The 26,520-nt window shown below is 41.3% G+C and overlaps 1 protein-coding gene across 1 annotated transcript in view; it reads left to right on the top strand.

Moving 5' to 3' along the window:
- Positions 1-23,028, top strand: part of faxcb (failed axon connections homolog, metaxin like GST domain containing b) — a gene marked incomplete at both ends in the record, with an annotated part of 32,859 nt that extends 9,831 nt beyond the window's left edge. Inside the window, 3 exons of the mRNA XM_080754252.1 lie at positions 8,903-9,120; positions 16,637-16,753; positions 22,715-23,028. Of these exons, the coding sequence (XP_080610378.1) occupies positions 8,903-9,120; positions 16,637-16,753; positions 22,715-23,028 (649 nt within the window). The remainder of the gene's footprint in view (positions 1-8,902; positions 9,121-16,636; positions 16,754-22,714) is intronic.
- Between the last annotated feature and the right edge of the window lie 3,492 nt (positions 23,029-26,520).

Raw genomic sequence — 26,520 nt, 5'->3', positions numbered from 1 at the left:
AGGCTAGGCTAGGCTAGGCTAGTAAATAAAGAAAGAGAGTCGCAAACGAGTGACGTCAGCGCCTTCACTATTGAATGGCTGTGTCGCCATCTGGTGGTGATTAGTGTGTGGTGAACGACAAAACAAGCGCTCTTACTCTTACCGTCCTGAGTTACCCAAACATACTGTAACATATATATATATATATATATATATATATATATATATATATATATATATATATATATATATATATATATATATATATATATATATAAACTTTCAACTTGGTGTCCTGATTTTGGGCATGTTATTTTAGACTTGAAAATGTATCAAGCTCTTTTGGAAATAAAAAATATCAGATCTAAAAGCTCACAATGCCTCGCAATGCATTGTGACCATAGATTGTGACCTATAGTAGATCTGCTAAAACATAATAAAACGAAATATGGAGATAAAATGTTTTGTTTCACAACAGTGAGGATATACATGATGTTAGCCTGCCTGGGCTCCTCTGCATATTTGTTATCTGTTTGTTATGCTGCTTACCACATCACTGCATCTTGATTGTGTTAAGCAGCCGCCTCTTTTCTCAGAATAGGAACGAGGATATGTGTGTTTGTGTAGACTACAGAGAAAATGGTGAGATCCACTGCATAAACAATTTTGGTTTGGCTTAAATGAGGGGACACTGAATGTGCAAAATACCTCTCTTTTTGTATGCCATCTTGTGAGCTTTTTTCAGGGCATATAAACAATGATTTACTTACATTTTATGTCAAATATCCACATAGGAATTAAGTGATAATGCAGTCGTGAAAATGCTATACTATCTTTGCAATTACAGGCAAGAAATACAAAAAACAACGACATGCAAAATGAGTATGCAAGTATCAAAAATAGTTTTCAGCTCTGATAGCTATATGTTGGTTACTTTTTCCTAGATTTTTTATTTTTATTTGCCACTCATGTTAAGAATGTGATTTGCATTTCTATTGAGTTGGATCATCAAGTATGTTCCATTTCTGGACAGATAATGTTTAGGTTTCTTATTTTCTGCAGAAGAATACTATATGGATACTGTAATATTTGCTTGATTTTGTATTGTTTTCCAGGATAATATTTTTCTCTATAGTGTGTGTTGATAAATATGATATTATGTCATATGAATATACAGTGTTTAATTTCATTACACATGTCTATTGGGTACTTGGACATCTGTGTTCATCTATACTGTGTATGTACAGTATACTGTACATACACTATAGAAAGTAAAAAGTAAAATGAGAGAGGTCGGGGCTCAGTTCCCTGGCAGAGTCATACCAAAGACTATTATAAAAATGCCTCCCTGCTTGGCACTCAGCATTAAGGGTGGGAATGGGGGTAAGTCCCTGTGACATTCTAGCGTCATGTCCAGGGGGTGTGCTTGTACGTCAAGCTGCCTCACGCCATATGGCCTGGGAAGCGTTGGTTCCCAAAGGCTAATTACTTATGTAATATGAAAATGCAGTGTTTCATTTCAACACGTGAGTCTACTGGCAGCCTATTACAACATCTGTCTATAACTATATACTGTATATGGTATATACTGTATATTCTGTACAAGTACCGGTAGTATAGAAAATTAAATCCTTTCCTCTCCATTATGACGAGTATATATTAGAGCTGGGTGATATGGCCGAAACCAGATATCACAATATTGATCAGATCTTATGATGATATAATATTGTCTTGTGATAATAATATGTATCAACTTATTATATATATATATCCTGTTTGTGATATTCATGGACAGGATCCCAGGTAAAAAAGTAGTATACTTAAGCATATTAAAAATATAATTTAAGTATACTAATGTATTAAAAGTATACTTTGTTTTTTTGTACTTAACTAAAAGTATGTTAAAAATATAAATTTAAAAAATATACTTAAAAATAGATATATATACTTAAATTGAATTAAATTCAACTTTAGACATCCAAACCGCATCAAAGTTCTTCCACACTGTTCAAGAATTAATTCCCACTCACTTTTACGGTCTGTCCTCCTAGCCTCTCACTCCAAGTGAGAGAGGTCTTTCCTCCTCTCTGTCTGGCATTCAAAGGCCAGCCTGGCTGTTTGGAGCTTGCTATATAGGTTTCAGGGTATTTAGTGGATAGGCTCCAGGTGTGACCAATGCCAATTACCAAGTGGCTGTAGAACCTGGATAGGAAAGTAAACTCCCTCTATCACCTCCCCCAGTCTGAGCTTAACAGGCCGCTTAGTTTCCCCTGGTTTGCCACAATATATTATATATTATATATATAATAATATATAATATATACTATTATATATATTATATATATGATATATATATATATATATATATATATATATATATATATAATATTAAAGTGTTATATATATATTATATTAAAGTGTTCCTATGTGTGCCACAGACAAAAAACTTTCAACTGAACGCAGTACTTGCGCCTCGCTTTTCTGATGGGCGCAAGTAACAAACTGTATGACATTTGATCGTCAATCTCAGTGTAGTCTACCATCAGTATTTACTAGATACGCAGATACTGAAACCAAAATGTACCGTGTATATTATGTATAATTGTGACCGAAGGTCGCAGTTTAGTAGCCTATGTGAAACGGCACATTAGTCCGTCTGTCTGTCTGGACGACGTGTACGCTTTTTACGGTCTATGGGTTTTCCGCTCCGACATCACACTCTGACATCACTGTGATGTCAGGGGAACCACACTAACAGAATCCATTTTATGCCATACACACAAAGTGAAACATAGGAGTGGTTTGCACCGCCCAAAAATTAATAAACTGGATCTAATTACGGCGTGGCATCTACGTGGATCTCTTCCATCATGATCTCTTCCATCATGGTGGTGATGTCATACAGTATTGATGATGTCACTATTGCACAAATTTGGAGGGGCCTGCGCACATCGGTGTTGTCAGGCATGCATGGCAACCGTTTGTGTTGTGAGTGAGGTCAGACCAGAGCTCTGCTCAGCACTGTATAAAGATTTGAAAATATTTTTGAATTCCATTTCATTCCACAGAGACCAGAGGATCGATGGTGCAGTGTTCTTACTGTGAGAGAGGGATAACAGGGAAGAGAACATAGATAACAGGAAAGAGAACATAGGGGGTCAGGAAGAGGATAACAAAAATTGTCCATTACCCAACAGAAACTAAAACACCCTATCCCTAACATAGTCCATGTCTAGATGCGGATTTGATGATGCACCACCACTCCAGGAAGGAGTGTGTTCTCAATCTTGCCAGACTAAGGTCTGCTCTTCTGATTGTACATATCAGTCGAGTCATGATGACCTCTACTGCCAAATGCCCATAAATGGACAGATCCCCTCAGAATCCTTCCAGCAAATCACCAGAACTCTAACCAGCCAGGAACAAGGAGACACAGACAAATCAATATACCAGTAAGACTCCCTAATCGGGAGATAAGCGACCGTTGGTCGCTTATCTCCACAAATAGGCCAAAAGTTTGTTTTACCAATTATTACACTCTATGTGAACATTTACATCAACAAATCCCAAGTACTATGCAGAACGACCCATTTCAAGTTTTTAATGTACAACAATATTTAGAAAATAGGTCTACAAGCTGACAGTCCTCGTCCCTTATATTCCCATAGGTTATATGGAGATCTCAGTGTTTGTCAGTCCTTGTTCATTTATGCCCATGGACATCTCTATATCTACTGTAACAGTCCTTGTCCCTTTATGCCCATATATGGAGATCTCTTAACTGTAAGTCCTTGTCCCTTTTATGCCCATATATGGATATTCCTGATGTCATCAGTATATGAACATATATGGGCTTTCTGATATGCCCATATATGGAGATCTCTTAACTGTAAGCCCTTGTCCCTTTTATGCCCATATATGGATATCCCTGATGTCATCCGTATATGCCCATATATGGGCTCTCTAATATGCCCATATATGGAGATCTCTGTATCTCCATATATGGGTATAAAAGGATACTTCAGGTCTGACATCAGGTTTGTTTATATTGGGTTGCTAGGTTTGACATCACAAACTCTATGGGCCATCTGACCTAGAAATCTATATTTGGGCATAGATGACTCATCGTGACCTCATCACACGTCGACCGCACGTGTGACGTGCGGTCGACCGCACGTGTGACCGACGGACGGCCGGTGGAGGTTTTCATACTAAACTGCGACCTTACGGTCGCAATTACAGTCATCAAATGTTTACCAAGACTTTAACTCAACCAGGAGAAGACAACAAGACACATCAGCTGACTTATAAGAAAACTCACGTAAACAGTGTGACAAGAGCTTCAGTATGTTAACTCATTCTGTGCCAATGACTGCTTATGACGGTTTTTTTTCCAATAGCCCTGTGTGCCAATGACGGCTTATGACGGTTTTTGTGTTTTTTACATAGAAAAAAAAAAAAAACATCATTTTTTTTTTTTTTTTAAAAGATGTCAAAATGACCTGAGATCAGAGAGATGCTTTTCTCTGTTTGTGTGTTCGCTCCCTCGTTTAGCTGATTGAGAAAATGTGTGTTCATGTGTGTCCATTCTAGTGGATGGACACTTTTTTTCATTCAAACAGCTCTATCTCTGGAACCATTTGTCCGATTGCCAAAATTATTTTTGCCACTGAATCACAACAACTGTGTCTGTTTCTGTTATAAAAAAAAAATCATTTTTTTTCATTGCATAGTAAAGAAAAACATACAAAATCTCGGCACAGCTACCTTGGAGCCATTTTGGCATCTGGCACAGAATGAGTTAAGTGCGCTGAAGAGACATCTGTTAATCCACACAGGAGAAAAACCTTTCCTCTGTAAACAGTGTGACAAGAGTTTCAGTCGTTTAGATAACCTCAAGAATCACCAGCGTATACACACTGGAGAAAACCCTTTCCACTGTAAAGAGTGTGACAAGAGTTTCAGTGAGTTAGGTAGCTTGAAGCGTCACCAGCATATCCACACAGGAGAAACACCTTTCCACTGTAAAGAGTGTGACAAGAGTTTCAGTGAGTTAGGTAGCTTGAAGCGTCACCAGCATATCCACACAGGAGAAACACCTTTCCACTGTAAAGAGTGTGACAAGAGTTTCAGTCAGTTAGGTAGATTGAAGAGTCACCAGCGTATACATACAGGAGAAAAACCTTTCCTCTGTAAAGAGTGTGACAAGAGTTTCAGTCAGTTAGGTAGATTGAAGAGTCACCAGCGTATACACACTGGAGAAAACCCTTTCCACTGTAAAGAGTGTGACAAGAGTTTCAGTCAGTTAGGTAGATTGAAGAGTCACCAGCGTATACATACAGGAGAAAAACCTTTCCTCTGTAAAGAGTGTGACAAGAGTTTCAGTCAGTTAGGTCACCTGAAGAGTCACCAGCGTATACACACCGGAGAAAAACCTTTCATCTGTAAAGAGTGTGACAAGAGTTTCAGTCTGTTATCTAACCTGAAGAGACACCAGCGTATACACGCTGGAGAAAACCTTTAGAGAGAAAACCCTCTCTGGACAAGAGGTTCAGTCTGTTAGGTGGCCTGAAGAGACACAAAAAACAGTCATCTGTAAACAGTGTTCCAAGACTTTTAGTCGATTAGATGGACTGAAGAATCACCAATGTATTCACCCAGTGTTTCCCCTATATGTATTAAGGAGCGGCGGGCGGCAGGCCCCCCGCTATTCGAAAACATCAAAGTGGCAGATCGACAAGCTCAAAACGCGTCGCTTCGAGACGCGTTTCCAGTTTGCGGATCTGCTACTTCTTTTATTTTATTTTTTTTATTTTTTGGGGGCTTTTGCCTTTATTGACCAAGGGAGGTCCAGTAGACTGACAGGAAAAAAATGGGGAGAGAGATGGGGTGTGACATGCGGTAAACATCCTCCGGATCGGGAACCGAACCGGCGATGCCGCGGCAACCATGCCTATGTGGCGGTGCCTATGTGGTATGCGCCTTGACCAGTAGGCCACCGGACGCCCATCTGCTACTTCTTTTGATGCTTTTGTTTGACGCTGTAGTGTGATCAAGTAGGGCGTCAATTTACAAAAAAGAAAAACACCACAAAAAGTCCTGTAGTAGAAATTATTTATACGACTGTCAATATGTAATAGCCAGAACCACCAGTGTCATAACCGCCCTGCACCTGCATTCAGTGGTAGCCATAAATTATAACTTCCAGGAGTGGGCGCTAATATTTGGAGGTTATGTCTCTCCTGGAGTTATAACGCAGAGTCAAATGGCTCTCGCTGGTTGAGCCTCAACGTCCCTATTCGCCTCAAAACATGTTTAAATCATGAAGTTGCTCACCTCATCGTCGAAACAGCTTTATATCTACCGATGAGCCCACTCGTTGGCATGTGTTAGTCCATATGTTTCTAATAAATTAATGTTTACTAAAACTTCTCCGAGTCTCATCGCTTTCCTTGTTTTTGAACTGCTTGGGTAAAAATGGCCGAACATATCACGCGAGATGAGTAAAAGCCTGGCTACGCGAGGCTACATATCACGTGGCGTTGATCGCCGTTGCGATTTGCTCATACTAGGACATGACGTTTTTGTATGCGGAAGTATTCCAACGTTCTGTAGTTCTGAAGCGCTCTGTATGCAGAAACATTCCGACGAGGAAACGCGAGTCTCAGAGAAGTTTGAGTAAACATTAATTTATTAGAAACATATGGACTAACACATGCCAACGAGTGGGCTCATCGGTAGATATAAAGCTGTTTCGACGATGAGGTGAGCAACTTCATGATTTAAACATGTTTTGAGGCGAATAGGGACGTTGAGGCTCAACCAGCGAGAGCCATTTGACTCTGCGTTATAACTCCAGGAGAGACATAACCTCCGAATATTAGCGCCCACTCCTGGAAGTTATATTTTATGGCTAATCCAGTGGCGTCACACCAAATTCTGGGCCCTGGGTACAAGGATTCACTGTGGGCCCCCCATGAATGTTAACTATTGTAAAATAGCAGATATACAAGCTCACAGCGCGGCACCGAGTGCCGCGCTGCAAGCTTGTAGATCTGCTATTTTTGAAAAAAATCGTGAAAATGTGTGCAAGAAACCTATGTTTCCATGTCAGTGATGCTCAAACCTTTTCATGTCAAGGACCCCCAAAATGATATGAATTTGGCCACGGACCCCCATCTCAAAATATTTAGTTCCAGGGACCCCCCAGAAGCAAAATTTGAGTTACAAATGTTCGCTTAAAAAATACATATTCAAAAATTTGCACAAATTTTCACGACTTTTCAAAAATAGCAGATCTGCAAGCTCGCGGCGCTCGCAGCGCGGCACTCGGTGCCGCGCTGTGAGCTTGTAGATCTGCTATTTTTCATTAGCTAAAGTTACTAGGGCCCCTCCACCTTGGGCCCTAGTAACTCAGTCCCACTTTCCTACCCCTTGTGACGCCCCTGCAGTGCACCTGCATCCAACTGCTATGCAGGACGCCGTGGTCAAAAAGGGCCTAGAAGCCCTCTTGTCGTGACATTGCCCAAAATAAGGAAAGGAGAGACAGTACATACAGCACTGGAAGATCCAATAAGAGAAGGGACTCATTTATTTTGAGCTCATGTGGAGAAAAGGTCAGAAAAAACAAATACACAGAACAAAATGCTGGCTTTACGAAGTGATCGCTCAAACTGAGGGTCGTAGGTTGGAATTTTACCAAGATAATGCTGGTTTTTGCCCCTACCAGATTAAATGTGTTTTTCAAGACTGATTTTGCCATTCGATAAATATCCTCTTGTACAGTATGTAAATGAATTGTCATTTGCATAAGGAAAGTGTGGAATGTAGTAGAAATTATTTATACGACTGTCAATATGTAATATTGTGTGTTTCCCAAACTTACTGTATGCATTACTAGATGAGTCACTAGATAAGACTAATTCGACAGCAGCTGTGATACGAACATCTGCCAAATGCTGACTGGCTCCTACATCACCAGTCCATATACGGAAGACTCTTCACAACTGAATTGTATCTTTAGACACTGTTTAGACACCTCTTCAGCTATTCTTGTAATACTGTCTTCTATAAGAGGAGACTGGCCTGAGAGAACGGGAGGACACTATGCATGCAGTGTACCTCAGAACTCTTAACTTTGTTGTTAATAAATATATTGTATTCATTGTCACTCTACCTTGTAGAAATTCAATTTCTATATTATATACCAGTAAGACTCCCTAATCAGGAGATAAGCGACCGTCAGGTCGCAGCGTGATTTTAGGCCAAAATGTGTAGGAGCAGTGTCCAAAAAATGTGTTTGAAAAAATCGGCCTGGTGGTGGCACTATATGGGACAGATCCATGTTGATGACATGAGTGTAGACATACTGTGTAGCGATGTGCGTGATTTTAGGGCAAAATGTGTAGGAGTAGTGTCCAAAAATGTGTTTAAAAAAATTGTCCTGAAGGTGGCGCTAAATGGGACAGATCCATGTTGATGACATGAGTGTAGAGCAAGTGTGTACCGATTTGCGTGATTTTTTGGGCAAAATTTGTTGGAGCAGTGTCCAAAAAATGTGTTTTGCAAGAATCGGCCTTATGGTGGCGCTAGAAGAGGGCCATGTGAGAATTGATAGGTTGTGGTTTGGCAGGCAAGGAGTGTGTGCAAATTTTGGCATGGATCGGGGCAACGGTTGCGGAGATATGAGCAGGGCAAAAGTGTGACGTGTGACTGACGGACTGACGGACTGACGGACTGACTGACTGACTGACTGACTGACTGACTGACTGACTGACTGACTGACTTCGGACGGACAGCCGGTGGAGGTTTTGATAGTAAATGCGACCTGACGGTCGCAACAATAGTATGACCTGAAAATTACTATAACGGTATGGTCTCCCTCCCGTATATAAGAGACGGTGTATCTCCTTGTCTTTTCCAGGACGATAGCTTACTGTCAGTGGGTGGACAACCTGGAGGAGACCCAGAAGCTGCTGGCTGTCAGCGGCCCCCTGAGCGACACGCTCAAGTGGCTGCTGGGCCAGATCAACGGCAGCATGGTGCGCAGGGAGATGTACGGCCACGGCATCGGACGCTTCTCCAAGGAGGAGGTGTACTCCCTGATGGAGAGGGACATGAGGACTCTGGCCACGCTGCTGGGTAACTATGGATAAGTACTGTAGATCAGGGGTTCCCAAACTTGTTTGTCTCAGGGCACCCCATAAATCTTTTTTGAGCGGTGGTCACAACGCTCCTATACGTGGCCGTGTGTGTGGGTCTGTCTGTCTGTCTGTCTCCGTGTCTGTCTGTCTGTCTGTAGCCTGCAGTAACCTTTTCTGACCACACATGTTAAGGGAGGGGCGCTGTTGCACACACACACACACACACACACACACACACACACACACACACACACACACACACACACACACACACACACCACCGCTCTGTTCACACGAGTGTGATTTTTTTTATCCAAGGCACCCCTACATTATAATTTTCACTCCCAGCGCCTAATATTTATAGAATGTCGTCGTTGTCGGGTGGAAACCTTGTATGTCCAAAACTGTTCGTTTTGTATTTATCATCGATAAAATGTACTAAATTAGTGAAAACAGCCGATCTACAAGCACACAACGCCTCGCATTTTCACTAGTTTTGTGCGACAGTCTTGTATGATGAAGCAGGGCTTTGCTTTACCAAAAGACGTACACATTTGAAACTTGGAGATACAAGGTTTCTGCCCGACAGTGATTATGTTGAGATAATTGCCATTTTGGTTAGAACTGACTGAAAATAACTTTGTACTTCAAGTTTAAAAAAGTTTAAAAATGATACTAAATATTTTTTCAAGTGTCCAAATAAATTCCAAATATTATCAAATGATCTCGCGGCACCCCTGTACTGCCGTCGCGGCACCCCAGGCATGGTAAAGACATCACACAAAAGCAGCACCATCAATAAGGAAAAGAATACCAGACAGTATATACCACTGTTTCCCAAATAGTGGGTCGGGACCAATTTGTGGGTCGCGGACACATTTTTATGGTTCCCTTAATTTCTTCTTTCCTACTTTTAGTTTTTCATTATTATTATTTCAAAACATTTTCAAAAAAACATTCCCCAAAACTAAAAAGCTAAATTTTTCATGAACTAAAAACAACTCCAACGATTTGTCAGTATTTCAAGTATTTTCATGAATAAATAAAAGATATCTAAGAAATGTCGTAAATTAGAAAACAAATGTCTAAAAAGTAGTGAAAATAGCCGATCTACAAGCTTGTAGGTCTGCTGTTTTCACTAGTTTGGGTCCCGGGCAAACATCTAATTTCTCTTTTGGGCCACAGGCTAAAAGGTTTGGGAAGTAGTGGTACATACACCCAAAGCTGGATGGTGGGGGTGGACTGGTTAACTTTGCTCTCACCAGTGACGCATCATCAGCTTCCTCAGACTCCTTGCCTAAACTTTAAAGGTATACAGTACAGTGTAAGTGATATCTTTTGGTTAAAACAAATACATTTACCTTTACTTTAAAAGTTAAAGCTCTATATTGTGACAGTAATCACTGCTACAGTATAGTGTGTTTGTTTTAATTGCTGATTTAATCCCATCAGGAGAGAGTACAGATTTATCCGCTTCAATTTTTATACTGCTCCAGTTCAAATTGTGTCTGCCCAGCCCATTGTCCATGGCCGGAAAGATCAAACCGGATTCAGTTTTAACCCAAAATATTCCCCTGCGCTCAAGGACATACTTTTAGGGCCTACCTAATAAACTCCTTGATGCGGAGTAGTTTTGCTTTTGAAAAATGTGTTTGGTATATGGATATTTTTGTCCAACTGTTAGCGACTGGCAAGACTACACTAGGCTACTGGAGCATTTTAATAGGGATTGGGGAAACAAACGGAGGGGACTAAATCAAAGCGACGCCGCTTCTTCTAGTGGTTTCCGCGCTTTAGGCGGAAACCAAATGGCCTGCAGTGAACGAACACCAGGCTTTCCCCCAGAAAGCCTGGTAGGCGAGGTTAGACAAACATTAGTCTCTATAGCAATGACTACTATACATACGTGCGTGTGTGTCCCCGTGTGTGCATATGTGTGTATATTTATATTTACATCTGTGAGATAAACATAGGTGTAACCGAGTAGTTTTTACATTGTGGTATTGATACGTTTATCCAAGTCAAATATTTGAGTACTTCTACCATCACTGTGTATTTATGTATATCTGTGGGGTCTAAATGTGGAAAATGGGAGGAGGGAAGGGCCAAAGTAACAGGAAGAGCTTGCATGGGACCTTCGATCGCAGGACTGCCTAAGTGAGACATCTAAATGGAAATAAGCAGTCGTTTCCCATGGAGGAAACTCATTTTTCATTGATCTGTTTATACGATTATCTATTATGAAAGATGGGCAACATTTGGAAAATGTAAGTTTCTCCCAGACAGAAAGCAACAAGCACTATTATTTCTATAGCTTCTCGTCAGTGCTGTAAAAAGTACTCACATTTTATACTAAAGAAAAAGTATCAATACAGCAATGCAGAAATACTCTGTTAGGGTGCCCTCACACCAAAATACCTAGAGTGGAATCCGCCAATGCATTTCAATGAGAATGGAGCTTTTTTTTGCCAGTAGAGGATTTCTGCAAAAAAAACGCTCAATTCTCATTGAAATGAATTGGCGGATTCCACGCTAGGTATTTTGGTGTGAGGGCCCTCAGACCAAAATATGGTCGGCAGTGGATAAACTCTTCTGGTGCGCGGCTGGCAAAAAACGCAGAGAGCATATTCCGTCCCAAAGCCAGTGACGCCCCTGTCACTCACTTCCCTCACCGCCCTCCCTCCCTGTAGACTGTTAGCTGCCAAACGAAAACACAAAGAGTACAACTCTTAGCGGTGGATCACTCGGCTCGCGCGTCGTTACACTAGCGTAGCGATCCTCCTCATCTTTTACGTGTCAACTCTATAATGGACAGGCGAAGGGTACTCGCCCTTGCTTTATTGGAAGGGGAGATGCAACAAGCTAAAAAGAGAAGAGTTTGGGTGCATGAGACTCTTGATCAAAACAAAACATCTCCCAGTCCCTACCTGATTCTCAGAATGTTACGCCTTCGACTCACCCGATTGGACAGAGGGGGGAAACCAGAATCTGCGTGGAGAATTTTTTTGCTCCAGCATAAACGCAAGGTCTGCGCAGAGCGCAGATATCCTCCACTCACATGAAACCGCAGCCTTCTCATTGAAATGCATTGGCGGAATGCGGATTCCACTCTCATAGGTATTTTGGTCTGAGGGCAGCCTAAGGGTGCCCTCACACCAAAATACCTAGAGTGGAATCCGCCAATGCATTTCAATGAGAATGGAGTGTTTTTTTGCCAGTAGAGGATTTCTGCAAAAAAACACTCCATTCTCATTGAAATGCATTGGCGGATTCCACTCTAGGTATTTTGGTGTGAGGTCACCCTTACAAGTAAAAGTCCAGAATTCAAAATGTACTTGAGTAAAAGTACGAAAGTATTGGCATCAAAATGTACTTAAAGTACCAAAAGTAAAAGTACAAAATGTTTGAAAATAGCAGATCTACAAGCTCACAACGCATTGTGAGCTTGTAGATCGTCTATTTTCAAATAGCCATGTTATAGAATAGGGCTAAAGTGCATTAATGTATGTTTTATAATATAATCATTTATATCTGGAAAGTAACTTGTAACTAAAGTTTTCAAATAATTGTAGTAGAGGAGCCTATCAATTTTTGTAATTTTGGAATGATAATTGTTGGAGACATGTATATCTTCATTCTTGGGGTTCTCACAATGCCAAAAAAACATGTCTTCAATTTTTCTTTTTGGGTTTAGCATGTGTAATTAGCATAATTAGCCAATTAATTGCCAAAAACAGTAAATGGCAATAACTTTGCTTCTGGGTAACTTATAAAGGTGATCTAAGAGTCTAAGTCCATGTTTGTGAGGTCCAGAAACTCATCTGTTACCATTGTGAAGTCATACAACCTTTCCTAATTAGCATAATTAGCATACATTACGCAAAAACTAGGTGAAAATAAGCAAATTGCTGCATTTCTTTGTTTTAGTCAACTTTGAAAGCTTCTCACAGACTCTAAGATGTATGTTTACAAGTCCAGGAATTATTATTATCCTATACATGAATCATGCAACCTTTTGTCTGTGTAATTATTATGTAATAATCACACCGAAACCAGAAATAGCTATATTTCTTTATATATCCCTCATACTGTATAAAATAAAGAACAATATGAGAAATGGTCACAGAATTATCAGATTGTTTATACTAGTATGTACAGAAATTTAAACACATTTAAATAGAAGGGTCTCCATCTTCGTCGTCGTCATCGTCAATCCCCAACAGTTGTGCCTTGCTTACATTACAACACACCTCTTCATCTTCCCCACACATGCACATCTCGGAGCAGTTCAAATTTTGAGATCGACAAGAACAATGTGACATGCACTGGGATTTCTTGCAGCCACATTTGATCAGTTGAGTAATGGTGGCTGGAGCTGGGCGATCCCGTGTTGTGACTGGCACCAGATGATCTCCCTCAGCCTCCCATCCATATTCAGTTGCTGGTGGCATCTGTGGGTTAGGTATGTGGTCCTGATACCATACCATTGCCTGGTAATGGGCACGGGCAATGGCTTGATGTAATGCTCTTTGTGTAGGTGGCAGCTTCTCTGCTTATAATTGTTTCTTTGTGAATAACCTCCACCTGAGTTCACCAACATCCACAAGATTTGTACCGGGCTCGTACAGCTGGCAAACAAATGCTTCAATCTTTTTTTCTGTGTCAGAACTGAGCTTTTTTGAAGTACCTAGAGTAGCAAATGCAGATACCACCTCCACAGGACACCGGTTTAGGGCTTGCCAACAGGTTAACTTTCCCTTTCCAGCAAAATGGCCTGTCTTGTCAGCTCCAGTGAAGGCATGGAACCCTGGTAAGGCTGAAGTCCTCGTTTCACCCAGTGCCTGCACTACTGGCTCCAGTGAGATGATACGTTTTTTGTTTCCCACACCGGTGATGAAATAGGTGTCCTTGCACAGCTGATTGTACCGTCGGATTGCAAGAACAAAGACATCAGTGTCCGGGGACTCAATGTAGAGCTGTGTTGCCCCTCTTCAGACAGCATCCAGGCTGTGCAGGATTATCCTTGTGTCAGCCTCTTCCTGTGAGCTGTGGAGATGTTTTACATCGATATAGTTTGAGTGGACATCTTGCCTTGACGTGATTATGAAAACGTTGGGTTTCCCCTGGAAGTGTTGGAGGGCTTTCTTAGCAAGACAGACAGTCAGCTCATCTTTGGTGTGGATACCTGACAAGAACTGTTTTTCAGACACCTTCCCTATCGGTGTGTTGTCTTCCACATGATAAGTGGTAGGGGGCTTGCCACCCTGGCGTCGCATACGCGTGGCCTCCTTCAGTGAAGATGCAATATCATAGCGGTCAAATACTACATGGGTCTCACTATGTTCTTTGGTCTTCCTGTCCAGTATGGCTATGAAGTGGTCAGCCCACTGGGAACATATCTTGATCCATGATGGCTTTCCCATTGCCTCTACCAATGCCATTCCATCTATGACACTTACACTCTTAGATGGCAGGGGACAACTGTCAGTGGCAGCACTCTGTGGTTGCTGATCAACACCAACGTCACCAGTCCTCTTCTCATTCTGCAGCTCCTCGAGAATGGTCATGAGCTTGCTCTTGTCTGTGCATGGCCGAAGCTCACCAGTCACTGTGAAGAGAGCATGTGGTTTGGCAGTGAACTCGTGCTGGCCAATGGCTTCTTTGAGGTTGATCTCTGACCGTGATCGAGCAACAATCAGCATTCGAGCAAACAATGACCTGTCATCCTTCAATTCCACCACCTGGTCAGCGAGCTTGTGTTTCACAACTTTTCCTGCACTCTTCCACATCTTCAGTTGAACCTTTTTCATTCTGGCCCAGACACTGACTTCATTTTTGTTAATGCGCGCTTTCACAAAAGCAACATAGTTCTGCTGGCCAATTTCGTCTTGGCTGCATACATCTTTCCCACGTGGGGTGGCATCACAACTTTTGTGATGATATTGGGTAGGTCTTTGCCATCATTAAGTTAGAGGATTCAAAGATGACTTGATCACATGCTTCAATCGAAGTACATTCTTTTCCTGCCTTGTCCAGACAGCAATGGACAAGTCATGGTGCTCCTTTTGTGTAGCTGTTTGTGTGCCAGCCATCTGGCATGCTTCTTCAGCAAGTCTACTCAGCTCTGGTGCGACCAGAGAAGAACCTTTCCCTAGCACTAGCATTCTGAGTAATGCCCACAAAGCCTCCAGTGACCTTCATGATGCGATTGTGATGTGTCCAAGCAGCATCATTCAGGTGTTTTCAATAACTATGATTAGCTTTATCAGCTGTGATCCCTCACAGCTGAAGCACAGTTGCTAATTATGACAAGAATTAATCTATGGATATCCTAATAGAAAAAGAAACAGGTAATTTCCTACTTTCAGACTAATTAATAAATCATGTATGCAGATTATACTAATGACAAAAGGTTGCATTTACTTACATCAGGATAGGAATTTCTGGACTTGTAAACATACTCAATTAGTCAATAAGAGTCACAGATTATCTCTCCAAAGTCAGCTAAATGTGAAAAATGAAACGATTTCCTGATTTTCAACTCGTTTTTGCATAATTTAAGCTGATTATGCTAATTATGAAAGGTTGTATGACTTCACAATGGTAACATATGAATTTAAGGACCTCACAAACATGGACTTAGACTCTTAGATCACCTTTATAAGTTACCTAGAAGCAAAGTTATTGCCATTTCCCGTTTTTGGCAATTAATTGGCTAATTATGCTAATTACACATGCTAAACCCAAAAAGAAAAATTGAAGACATGTTTTTTTTGCATTTTGAGAACCCCAAGAATGAAGATATACATGTCTCCAACAATTATCATTCCAAAATTACAACCAGCAGAATCACTTGATTGGCTCCCCCACTAAGGAGTATTAAGTACAATATTTGGATCCGAGATGTAGTGTAGTCGAAGTAAAAGTACTGAAAACTGGAAATACTCAAGTAAAGTACAAATACCTCAAAACTTACAGTACAGTACTTGAGTAAATGTACTTAGTTACTTTACACTACTGCTTCTCGCCAGTGTTTGTATACTTTGTATGCCATACAATATGAATCTAAAAGATGAAATAGTGATGCAAAAAGCACAGTTGCCCATGCTCAAAAGAGTGTACATAATGTCTCTAAAGGATAAATGGCTGGATAAGATCATCAAGTCTACTGTAACACATTTTACAAAGCTTAAAGGAGTTTAATGCCAACCACTTGGATCCACGTCAGGTCTGTGCTATCTTGTAAAGGTTGCTGGACAGGCTGCATTTTATTTTATGAGTACATGCGCTTGTGCTGGCCAACTCTATTTCAACATCTGTCTATGCTTACATACAGTATTGTAGCTTACAGTATGCAATGATTTGCTGAAATCATCTTGTGTTGTTTGACGTTCTGTGTAGTCTTGTTTGCAGAGGTTTGATGATGACAACATGTTGGAGTGGATGCTCAGGTGTGGTCCTGCTCTTACACAATACTATAAACATGGGTGTGGCTGTTTCTCTGTGTTTCACAGGAGATAAGAAATACTTCATGGGTGCAAAGATGTCAACATTAGATGCCACAGTGTTTGGCCATTTGGCCCAGGCTATGTGGACGCTGCCTGGCACACGACCAGAACAGCTCATTAAAGGTGAGTTCATCAAGTTGGCATGCTCACACAGAATAACGTGTTAAAGCGCTATCAAGCGCAATTTTCTCCTAAAGTAATCTGCACCATGCTGACTCTTCAGACTAGCTGATGCTTTAGTTTCCCCCTAGTGGCGAAAAAACTCAGATTAGCTGATGCTAGTGATTGACCAAGATGTGGCTTTTATGCAGACCTATCTTGGTCACTAGGCAAATCAGTACACAGTAACTCTATAGTAATGTGCTCAAGACGGATCTTTTAATATGAATTTGTTTGAATGTTCTTAGCATGTTGTTTTAGACAGATGCTATTCATTGTTTACTAGCCGCAAATTCCAACTCAGCGCTTGTGGGAAATCACTCAACGGTCCTGTGTACCACCTGGTTCTAAATGTCACATAATGAAGGAGGTAGCGGGTCTTTGCGCTATTGAAGATGAGCGCTTCCAATGTTCAGCACAGCAGGATTTTTAGTGTTTTAACAAACACTTTGCAGATAGAAAGAGGATAATTCAATACAGCCACAATGTTGGTGAGTTCGATGTTGTTTAATACAACCAGATAGCAAAAAACTGTTGTATGCCAATGGGTGGTATTGAAATTTGAAACCCTAGTTTCAACACATAAAAAGAGTTTCAATGTTATATGAGATACTTAAAGTGTGGTTCCTGTGGAAATAAGCCTCGGCTTTCTAGGATCTCCTTTTAGTTGACCTTGTACCAGTGATTTGTACTGTCATGAAACTGTACTTTTTTCTATTGCAAACTTCTAATAAATTCTTCAATCAATCAATCAATTGCAATTTGCGGCTAATTGTTTACGTGGTATCTTAGTCCTTTTGAGGCCCTACTACATTGTTCTCTCTGCACTCTTTATTTTACTTTCCTATTGACTAGAGTTCAACAAGCACTTGCACGTTGCTCTGGATAAAAGTATCTGCTAAATGCCTTAATTGTAATTGTTAATACAATATATAACTTAGAAATGTATTGTCTGGTTTGACCCCTACTGGTTGCCAAGTAGTACTGCTTGAAGGTCAAAATTCAAAGTGGTAAACATTTCAGCACTTGTGTAGGACATACGATTTACAGAGAGTAGCTTTCATAAACATGTAAATGTTAAATTTGTAGGCTATCTGACTTATAATAAATATGCATATACGTATATGTATTTATTTATACATGTATGTCCTTCCCATTTCCTTTGACAAAATTGTAATGTGGAACCTGAAAATTGAAAATATAAGTATATTCCTGTTCTATAAGTGCTTTATAATTTTCCTGAGTGATATTTCCAGAGAACCTATTGGGTTGGAAGTATTTGTCTGTTGCCTCCACTAGATGGCAGTGAAAGACTGCTGCATTGCAGTGTTGACGACACAGGCCACACAGGCTTTCATTTCATTGGTGTATCTTCAAAGAGATTGTTAACAGCATAAAAGAAATGCAAAGTGTGAACATGAAATCAGATGCTGTCATTTCAGACATTTCAGAAGCCATGCATCGAGCTGTGTCTCTGTTGGTTGTTATGTCGTTTTTGATGAATGAGCTTAAAATGAGAACATAAACAAAACGTCTCTGACAAAACCATCGTCAAAGCATGAACTGTGTGTGTGTGTGTGTGTGTGTGTGTGAGTGTGTGTGTGTGTGTGTGTGTGTGTGTGTGTGTGTGTGTGTGTGTGTGTGTGTGTGTGTGTGTGTGTGTGTGTGTGTGTGTGTGTGTGTGTGTGCGCGCGCGCGTTTGCGCGTGTGTGTGTGTGTGTGTGTGTGTGTGTGTGTGTGTGTGTGTGTGTGTGTGTGCGCGCGCGCGTGTGTGCGTTTGCGCGTGTGTGTGTGTGTGTGTGTGTGTGTGTGTGTGTGTGTGTGTGTGTGTGTGTGTGTTGAAAAAGCACTGATGTGTCTGTAGTCACCTTAGTCATAGCAGTACAACAGTTTTTCTGCCTATGATCTCTGTTTAAAGTCTAGCAACAGTCAGTACCCATGTCTGTGATTTTGACCCCATGAGTGTATACATTAATTTCGTTATGTGTACACTCTTGGAGTTAACTCCATTCTGGATTTTGCTATGCTAATTTAATTTATAGTTTGTCAAACAACCGCTTAACAGAAATGACAAAAAAGTATCTTTTTTTTTTTTTTTAAACAATGTTTATTTTATTTTCATTTTTTTTTTTACATTCAAAACACACACAACACAACAAAAGCAAAACTCAGACATAATAAACAAACGGAAAACCCCACAAAAAGCAAAAACCCCAAAAATACAAAATAATCATAACACAAAGAGCACGCACATCACATCAACATCCCGATTCATAAGCCACAAGGCCAGACTAATGACCGTAGAGAGAAAACAAAATAAAGAAAGAAACAATTACCCCACTCCAGGTTCCTCCATCAGATAGGAAAGGTCATTTCCCTTAACATACTGAATAAAACTTCCCCATATTTTCTCAGATTGCTCTTGTTTGTTTTTGAGAGTGTATGTAATTCTTTCTAAAGGAAGGCATAGAGACAGTTCCTTAAACCACTGAGTTATGCTAGGTTTCCCTGTCTTTTTCCATGAAAGGGCGATAACGCTTTTGGCTTGTAGGAACCCAAGATCCAGAAATTTTATCTCACAGTTTTTTACCCGATTGGGTAAAGGCCAAGCAAGAAGAGTTTTGGATCAAGCTCAATGTTAATAAGTAGTATCCGTTGTAACTCCTTCCTAACCTCCTCCTCCCAGAACTCCTTTATTCTTGGACATGCCCACAAACAATGGAACAAAGTGCCTTTATCATTGTTACATCTGTTACAAGTGTCTGGGATATTAGAATCAAATTTGTTTATTTTTTCTGGTGTGATGTACACCCTCATCAGCCAATTATATTGCAGCAATTTTAAACGAGTATTACTAGTCTGTGCCTGAGCCTCCTCACAGGCTGTGTTAAACTCATCCATTGTTAGCTCCCCTTGTAAATCAGAATTCCAGGCATTAAATCTAGATTCAGATGTTTCGGGAGAGAAGTCCACCAGGAGAGTATAAAACCCCGATATGATGCCCCTTTCAAAGGGATTCCTGATGAGAGCACTTTCTATTATCGACAGAGGAGGAATCGTCAGAGACTGTGCTTGTTTAACCTTTATAAAGTCCCTGAGTTGGAAAAATTTAAACAGATGTGTTCTAGGAATATTAAATTTAGCCATAAGTTCTTCAAATGAAAGCAGAGTCTTATTTTTGCCAAAGACATCTTTTAGTTGTTTGATTCCTTTTCCAGCCCAAAGCTTAAAGCCTCCATCCGCCCTACCCGGAGTAAATGCCTCATTCCCCCAAATCGGGCTGAAGCGAGAAATGGGGATAGTATCACACAAATATTTCCTAACATCTTGCCAAACCTTAATCATGTTATTAACAATAGGATTGGTTGTAGCTTTTGTAAGTTTACTTAATGAGTTAGAATAAAGATAACTGGGCATTGAGATCTTTAAGGAACCTGATTCGATATTTCTCCATCTAGGAGATCCCTCCTCTGTGTAATAGAACATTATAGTTCTCAGCTGTGCTGCCCAATAGTACCACAGCATATTGGGGCATTTTAGACCTCCTCTATCGTAGGGTAAATATAGAAGGGATAGCCGAAGTCTGGGGCGACGATTATTCCAAATAAAATCACGAAACACTTTTTCCATTTTAGGGAAGAAACCTACAGGAGGCGACAAGGGGATATTCTGAAATAGGTACAGCAGCTTAGGGAGTATGTTCATTTTGAGTATATTAAGTATCTATTTTTTAATGGCATGGCACCTACTGTATGTGCCTACCGGTATGTTCTAGAACAGTAATATGGAGATCATAGTACTATGTCACGTCATAGTACTGACGTCATAGACTGGCTAGAGGCCACACAACGTCAGAGCTCTACATGGAAGCCACCCTGTCGTTAGACTCCAGCTTGTTCATTTTTAATGCATTTTAATTAACTAATTTGTCAAAAGAGTCATGCAACGGGGGCACGGTGGCGCAGTGGTTAGCGCTTCACCTCACAGCAGAAGGTCCTGGGTTCAATTCCCGCCGGGGACGCTGTGGGCGTGTTCCTCCCTTCGCATCATCAGCGCCCACACCCTAGGTGGGGTTGGCGATAGGACCTTTCTGTGTGGAGTGCATGTTCTCCCTGTGTTTCCTAGGGTAGATGCCTTCTCAAAAACATGCAGTAGTCCTGGTTTCTATACTACCTCCCTCTAGCCAGCCAGGTGCTCCCCAATTCCTCTGGCGCGGCAGGGGGAGAGCGGAAACCGTGAAGGAGTCATGCAACAATGTAAAAATGAACAATTCACCCATTTCATCTTCATAATTGGTCCTTTGGCAAGATGGCACCATGGCTGTCTACTCACTCTGTGTCTCAGAGGAGGGCTGTGGACAGTTTAGAAACCTGCTTACCAGTCAGTGACATCATTGGTAGGCAGTTTCGGTCATTTCAAACAAGATTTTGTTTTGTTTCTTTGGTTGTATTTTTTGAACAAAGAACAATGGCTTCTATTTCAGCATGTAACTTTTTTTATAAAACAAATCTTAAAGTTGTCCTAACTATTAAATCGCTAAAGTTTTAGAACACCCACTCCGTTCATTTCAGCCCCTAAAGCAGGCTTGTCAAACTCATTTTGGGGTGAGGGCCGCATTGGACGAAAGGTGACTTGATGAGGGCCGGAATGGTATAACCAGCCGCGGATCGGATGGCATGCACACTCGCGCTCTGTTTTTTAGTTTTAGTTTTTTTCCTGTTGTCTCAGTCACTGCTATAGCTAGCAGTATAGCAGTATATCATTTTCCAAATCGTGTTCATTATTAAGTAAAATAGCTACTTTCATTATTGGTGTTACAGTTGCAGCCTACAAGAAATTTGGTACGAGAAATGCTATTTGTAAGTGCCAATTAGAATAAATCATTTGATAATAGAATAACTATTTTTATTTTATTTTGAGTAATGAACAATAATGGAATATTCAGAAAATATCAGTGAATAATAAAACTTTTATTATTATTTTTCAAAGTTTTGAAAAATAAGTTATTTTTTTAACATAAATTTTCATGCCTAATATGTGTAATCTTTGAGTAGAGTTCGGATATTGCAGGTATGTTCAGGTATATTCATAGCCAGACCCACCCTCCCCCCATTCCTAGCAATGCTGTCATCTTCAGAGAGAGAGATTGCTGATCACTTAACATTCCAATCAATCAACTCAATTGCCAGCACCTGGTGGCTGATTGAGGGGAGAGAAAGCTAGACTGCAGAGAGCATTAGTTGGTTACTTCTTTAAAAAAATCATAACTCTTGACAGGAATGGGCTAGAGACTTACTTTTTTTTCCTAAATGCTCAGAAATGTATGCTCTACAAGCCTGAATCATCTCGGCCCGCGGGCCGTATGTTTGACATCCCTGCCCTAAAGCCTTCTGTAAATATGTTTTCTATGATCCTGGCTGGGGTCCGGATTTCGTGGCAAAATTACGTCATCTACATCATCTGTATACGTTGGCCAATCACATCGCGGATCATACACACATGATACACTACCGGCCAATCACAGCGAGTCTGGCCATCTCTTCAGGAAGTAGCCACCCTCAGCTACAGTGTTTACGATGGTGAAGGATTCTTAAGCTCTTACTCCCCAAATCCTGGCCAGAAAATTACGTTCTAGCCCTCTACGGATTCGTATCGGTCGCGGTGGTTTGCGGCGGTGGTTTGCGGCCCCGCTCCGGTGGTCCGCAACGACACCGGGCGAAAAAAGCAATACCGCTACTGACCACTAGTTTAGCTTTAAGGAGACGCAGAGTGAGTAGACAGAAAATTTAGCCTCGCATAGCCGGACTATATCACTCTGATATACTTATAATGCGCATTAGTGAGGACCAATTGTACGGAGATAAGGTTGAAAATGGGTGACTACCATCATGTTTTAAACCTCTTGTCTCCTGTCTTGGTTTCTAGGTGAGCTGATCAACCTGGCTATGTTCTGTGAGCGCATGCGCAGGAGGTTCTGGCCCGAGTGGTTCGTGGACATGGAGGACCTGTACTACGAGGGAGGGGACAGTGACAGCAGCGAGGGCGGCTCCCCCACCGGCCTGCTGGACCTGGGCCTGTTCTCCAGGACTGACACTATGGACGACAGTGACAGTAGCAGCCACTCGGCGGCGCCCACGCACACCCCGCGCTCCCACTCGCTCTTTGACTCGGACGTGGGCACGGGGTCGGATAACGAGGTTCAGCTCAAAGAGGAGTCGAAGGCAGACCTGGATGTTTGAGCTGGGAGAGAGTGTCCAGGTTGGCTGACATTGAGTCCGACTGACCCGGCAGCCTTAACCAGTCCAGAGTTACTGGCCTCCTGTGTGGTTTTTACAGACGTGGAGCAAGGTCTGTACTTCAACCGGCCGTTCCTACAGGGCCATGGAAGAGCACTCACTCACTCATGGATGGAGAAACTGTTCCAACTATTCCATCCGGGTGACAACATCCAAGTTCCCGATAGAGTAACATCAGTGTGTAACCGTCTCATGGACAAACGGGGTATTTATATGCAGGGCATATGAATTGAAAGCGCATACAAACATGCTATTTATTTTATTGTTGTTGGGCAGAAACCTTGTATCTCCATAGATTTTTTTTTTTTTGTATGTAAATTAATCAAACAAGACTGGCGCAAACGTAGCAAAAATAGCCAAACTACAAGATGTGGCGTGTTGTGCACTTGTAGATAGGCTACTATTTTAAAGATTTAAAGCGTAAAGTGTATCTGTGGGTTGTATACATACAGAAAAAAAGTAAAAGTATTAACACAAGCTTGTGACTAAACAATAACTACATTGGAACGCTTTTTTTTTTCCTCCTCCATTTTCTGAAAAGTAACCATTTTGGACGTACATGGTTTCCACCCAACAGCGACGATATAATTTGTCGGACTGTTTCTCTGACAGTTCCTCTTTGCCTTATCGGTCTCATCGCAAAGCTGGACATGGGTTATGGGAAGGTACTGTAGGCATTCAATTTAGCTTTTGTTTACTTTTAAAGGTCCAGGCCAGGGGTGAGAGAGATAGAGAAGACAACAAAAATGAAAATATCTGCACACTGGGGTAAAGCTCCCAAATGATATGTATTAAGACATTTCAACCATGTGTAGGTCTTAGTCAGGCAAATGTTTGATTTGTCTCTGTGATTGGATTATTTGCTTGGCTGCTTTATTCTGGCTCACAGGTGCTATACATTGTCATTAGCCAATGACTTAGTGGTGGTATAAATATGTTCCTTTAAAAGAAAAAGAAAAGAAAATTAACTCTTAAGAAAGTAGTTAGGGAGCTTTAACCCAGTGTGTGAATATTTTAACTTGTTTGATTCCTGCCTTGATAGCCAGGCACATGGCCTAAGTGCAGGTAGCCTATGTGCACACAATCTACTCATTGAACAGAGTTGGAGAAGATACCCTGTCTTATCTCTTGTGATAAGACAAGGCATTGTACCATCTCTCTTATTAGGGAAAACACAGACTGCTCTGTAGTCTGTTCTTTTGTGTCTTAACGCACAAAACTATTATAGTGTATGTGTAGTGTATGTGGACATTACCTGATCACCAACAGAACAGTCATCTATTCTGTTAACGTTAAAAGTTCCACCTCCGGTCACATCATCTCTGTTCAAATATCAAAGCAAAGCAAAAGTGATTGATCTCATGCAGTGATGCATGAGTACTTTGCACGATACCATCAATACGTTTCATCTGTAGGCCTCGAGCAGGAGGACTGGCACTGGGAGGGGGTACAGCTGTACCCGTTTCAGTTGGATCAAAGGTTTAACCCATTCAGAACGGGTACACAGTATTGTGTATCATTATTTTATGCTTTAACTATTGAAAAATAGCAGATATACAAGCTCACAGCGCGGCACCGAGTGCCGCGCTGCGAGCTTGTAGATCTGCTATTTTTGAAAAATCGTGGAGATTAGAATTTTGACCCGATTCTATAAGTGTCTTTTCAATCCTTCTAAGGTTTTTTTGAAAACCCTATGTTTCTATGTCAGCAATCTGGACAGCCATCGTCATAGAAAAGGTCCTTTTCACTTAAATGGAGCTCAGTTAGTCTGTTCTTGAGAGACTACTATGTCAGTGGTTCTCATACTTTTTCATGTGAAGGACCCCCAAAATGATATGTATTTGGCCACGGACCCCCATCTCAAAATATTTACTTCCAGGGACCACCCAGAAGCACAAACGTTCGCTTTGAAAATACATATACCGGTATTCAAAGATTTGCACACATTTTCACGACTTTTTCAAAAATAGCAGATCTACAAGCTCGCAGCGCGGCACTCGGTGCCGCGCTGTGAGCTTGTATATCTGCTATTTTTCACTGGTTAAAGCATTCAATAATTCTAGGCCTAAATTGTTGACTTTAGTTGTTGACACCAGGGGTCCTTGAGGGGGTCCAGGGCATCCCCAGACAAATGAGAAGGATACGACAATATGTCAGAATCAGATTATTTTGTCACATCACAGGTTTAAGTCGGTGGAGGAAATCTGTTTCAGTATCACATGTACCACAGTCATACAAAAACACATTTAAACCCAATGCTTCTTTTCATATCAGGGTCTATAGGACAGAATAATCTAAAATGGGGGTCTATAGCCTAATGAAATTAATGTTGTGGGTCTGTGCGTTTGAAGACCACCTGGAGTAGGGGACTTAAGCCTCGAACAGAGTCGGGTCCCCGGTGGAAGGCTATCCACCGCGGTGTAGTCTTTTTGAGTCATGAAACTACAACGTTACGTCATTCCTCGCGGTGGAGAGCTTTCCACCGCGAGTCCTGACACAGCTCTCTGTTTTTACTATAAAGCCTCGATCAGAGTCCAGGGTGAAGAGCTATTCACTTCAATGCGTTGTAGTTTCCTAGCTATCACCTAGGCTTTGTTATACATTTTTAGGTGATAGCTAGAAAACTACACCGCGGTGAAGTGAATAGCTCTTCACTCTGGACTCTGATAGAGGCTTCAGACAGACAGGCTCTTCACCCCGTTCACTGATTGGTCGATCTAGACCAGTCAGTCACGGTGAAAAGGACTTCACCGTGACTGACTATGATGGCCTGCACTTATTTTCTGACTTGAGGTGGAAAGCTTTCCACCTCAAATTTGCGGTGGATAGCTCTTCACCGTATTGGCTTTACAGTTTTGTGTTGAATCAGTAGAGCTGCAGTTACAGTGTGTGGCCGCTAGAGGGTGGTGTGTCCTCAAGCAAGCCTGGTGTCTCCTCTATTCCATAACCTGAAGGTCATCGGGAGGCCCTGTCAGTGGCTCTGTCACTAGCGGAATGTGTATGAATAGAATTATGTAGTCATTCATTTTCTCCTCAGTCTCAGTGCGTAAGTGATGCCCTTCCTCTGATGATGACCAGATTTGTGTGTGTGTGTGTGTGTGTGTGTGTGTGTGTGTGTGTGTGTGTGTGTGTGTGTGTGTGTGTGTGTGTGTGTGTGTGTGTGTGTGTGTGTGTGTGTGTGTGTGTGTGTGTCCAAAAGGAGACAAATGAGGTGAATGTGCAGTTTGGTTTTATTGTCGTATGGAATCTTAGTTCTTATGTTATTTAATATCTGTGCCACTTTACACTATGTGTCAAAAACGTTTATTTCATTTTTTTGGTTAATCTTTTTGTTTCCTTATTGCTCTCTAAAGAGAGATGTTATTTTTGCACTAGCGTGAATTTACTTTGTGTGTGTGTGTGTGCGTGTGTGCGTGCGTGCGTGCGTGCGTGCGT

Source organism: Nannobrachium achirus (genome assembly GCF_963921795.1).
Source record: "Nannobrachium achirus genome assembly, chromosome: 2".
Classification (NCBI taxonomy): Eukaryota; Metazoa; Chordata; class Actinopteri; order Myctophiformes; family Myctophidae; genus Nannobrachium; species Nannobrachium achirus.
Note: the sequence above shows the minus strand (reverse complement) of the source record. Positions and strands in the feature narration are given on the sequence as shown.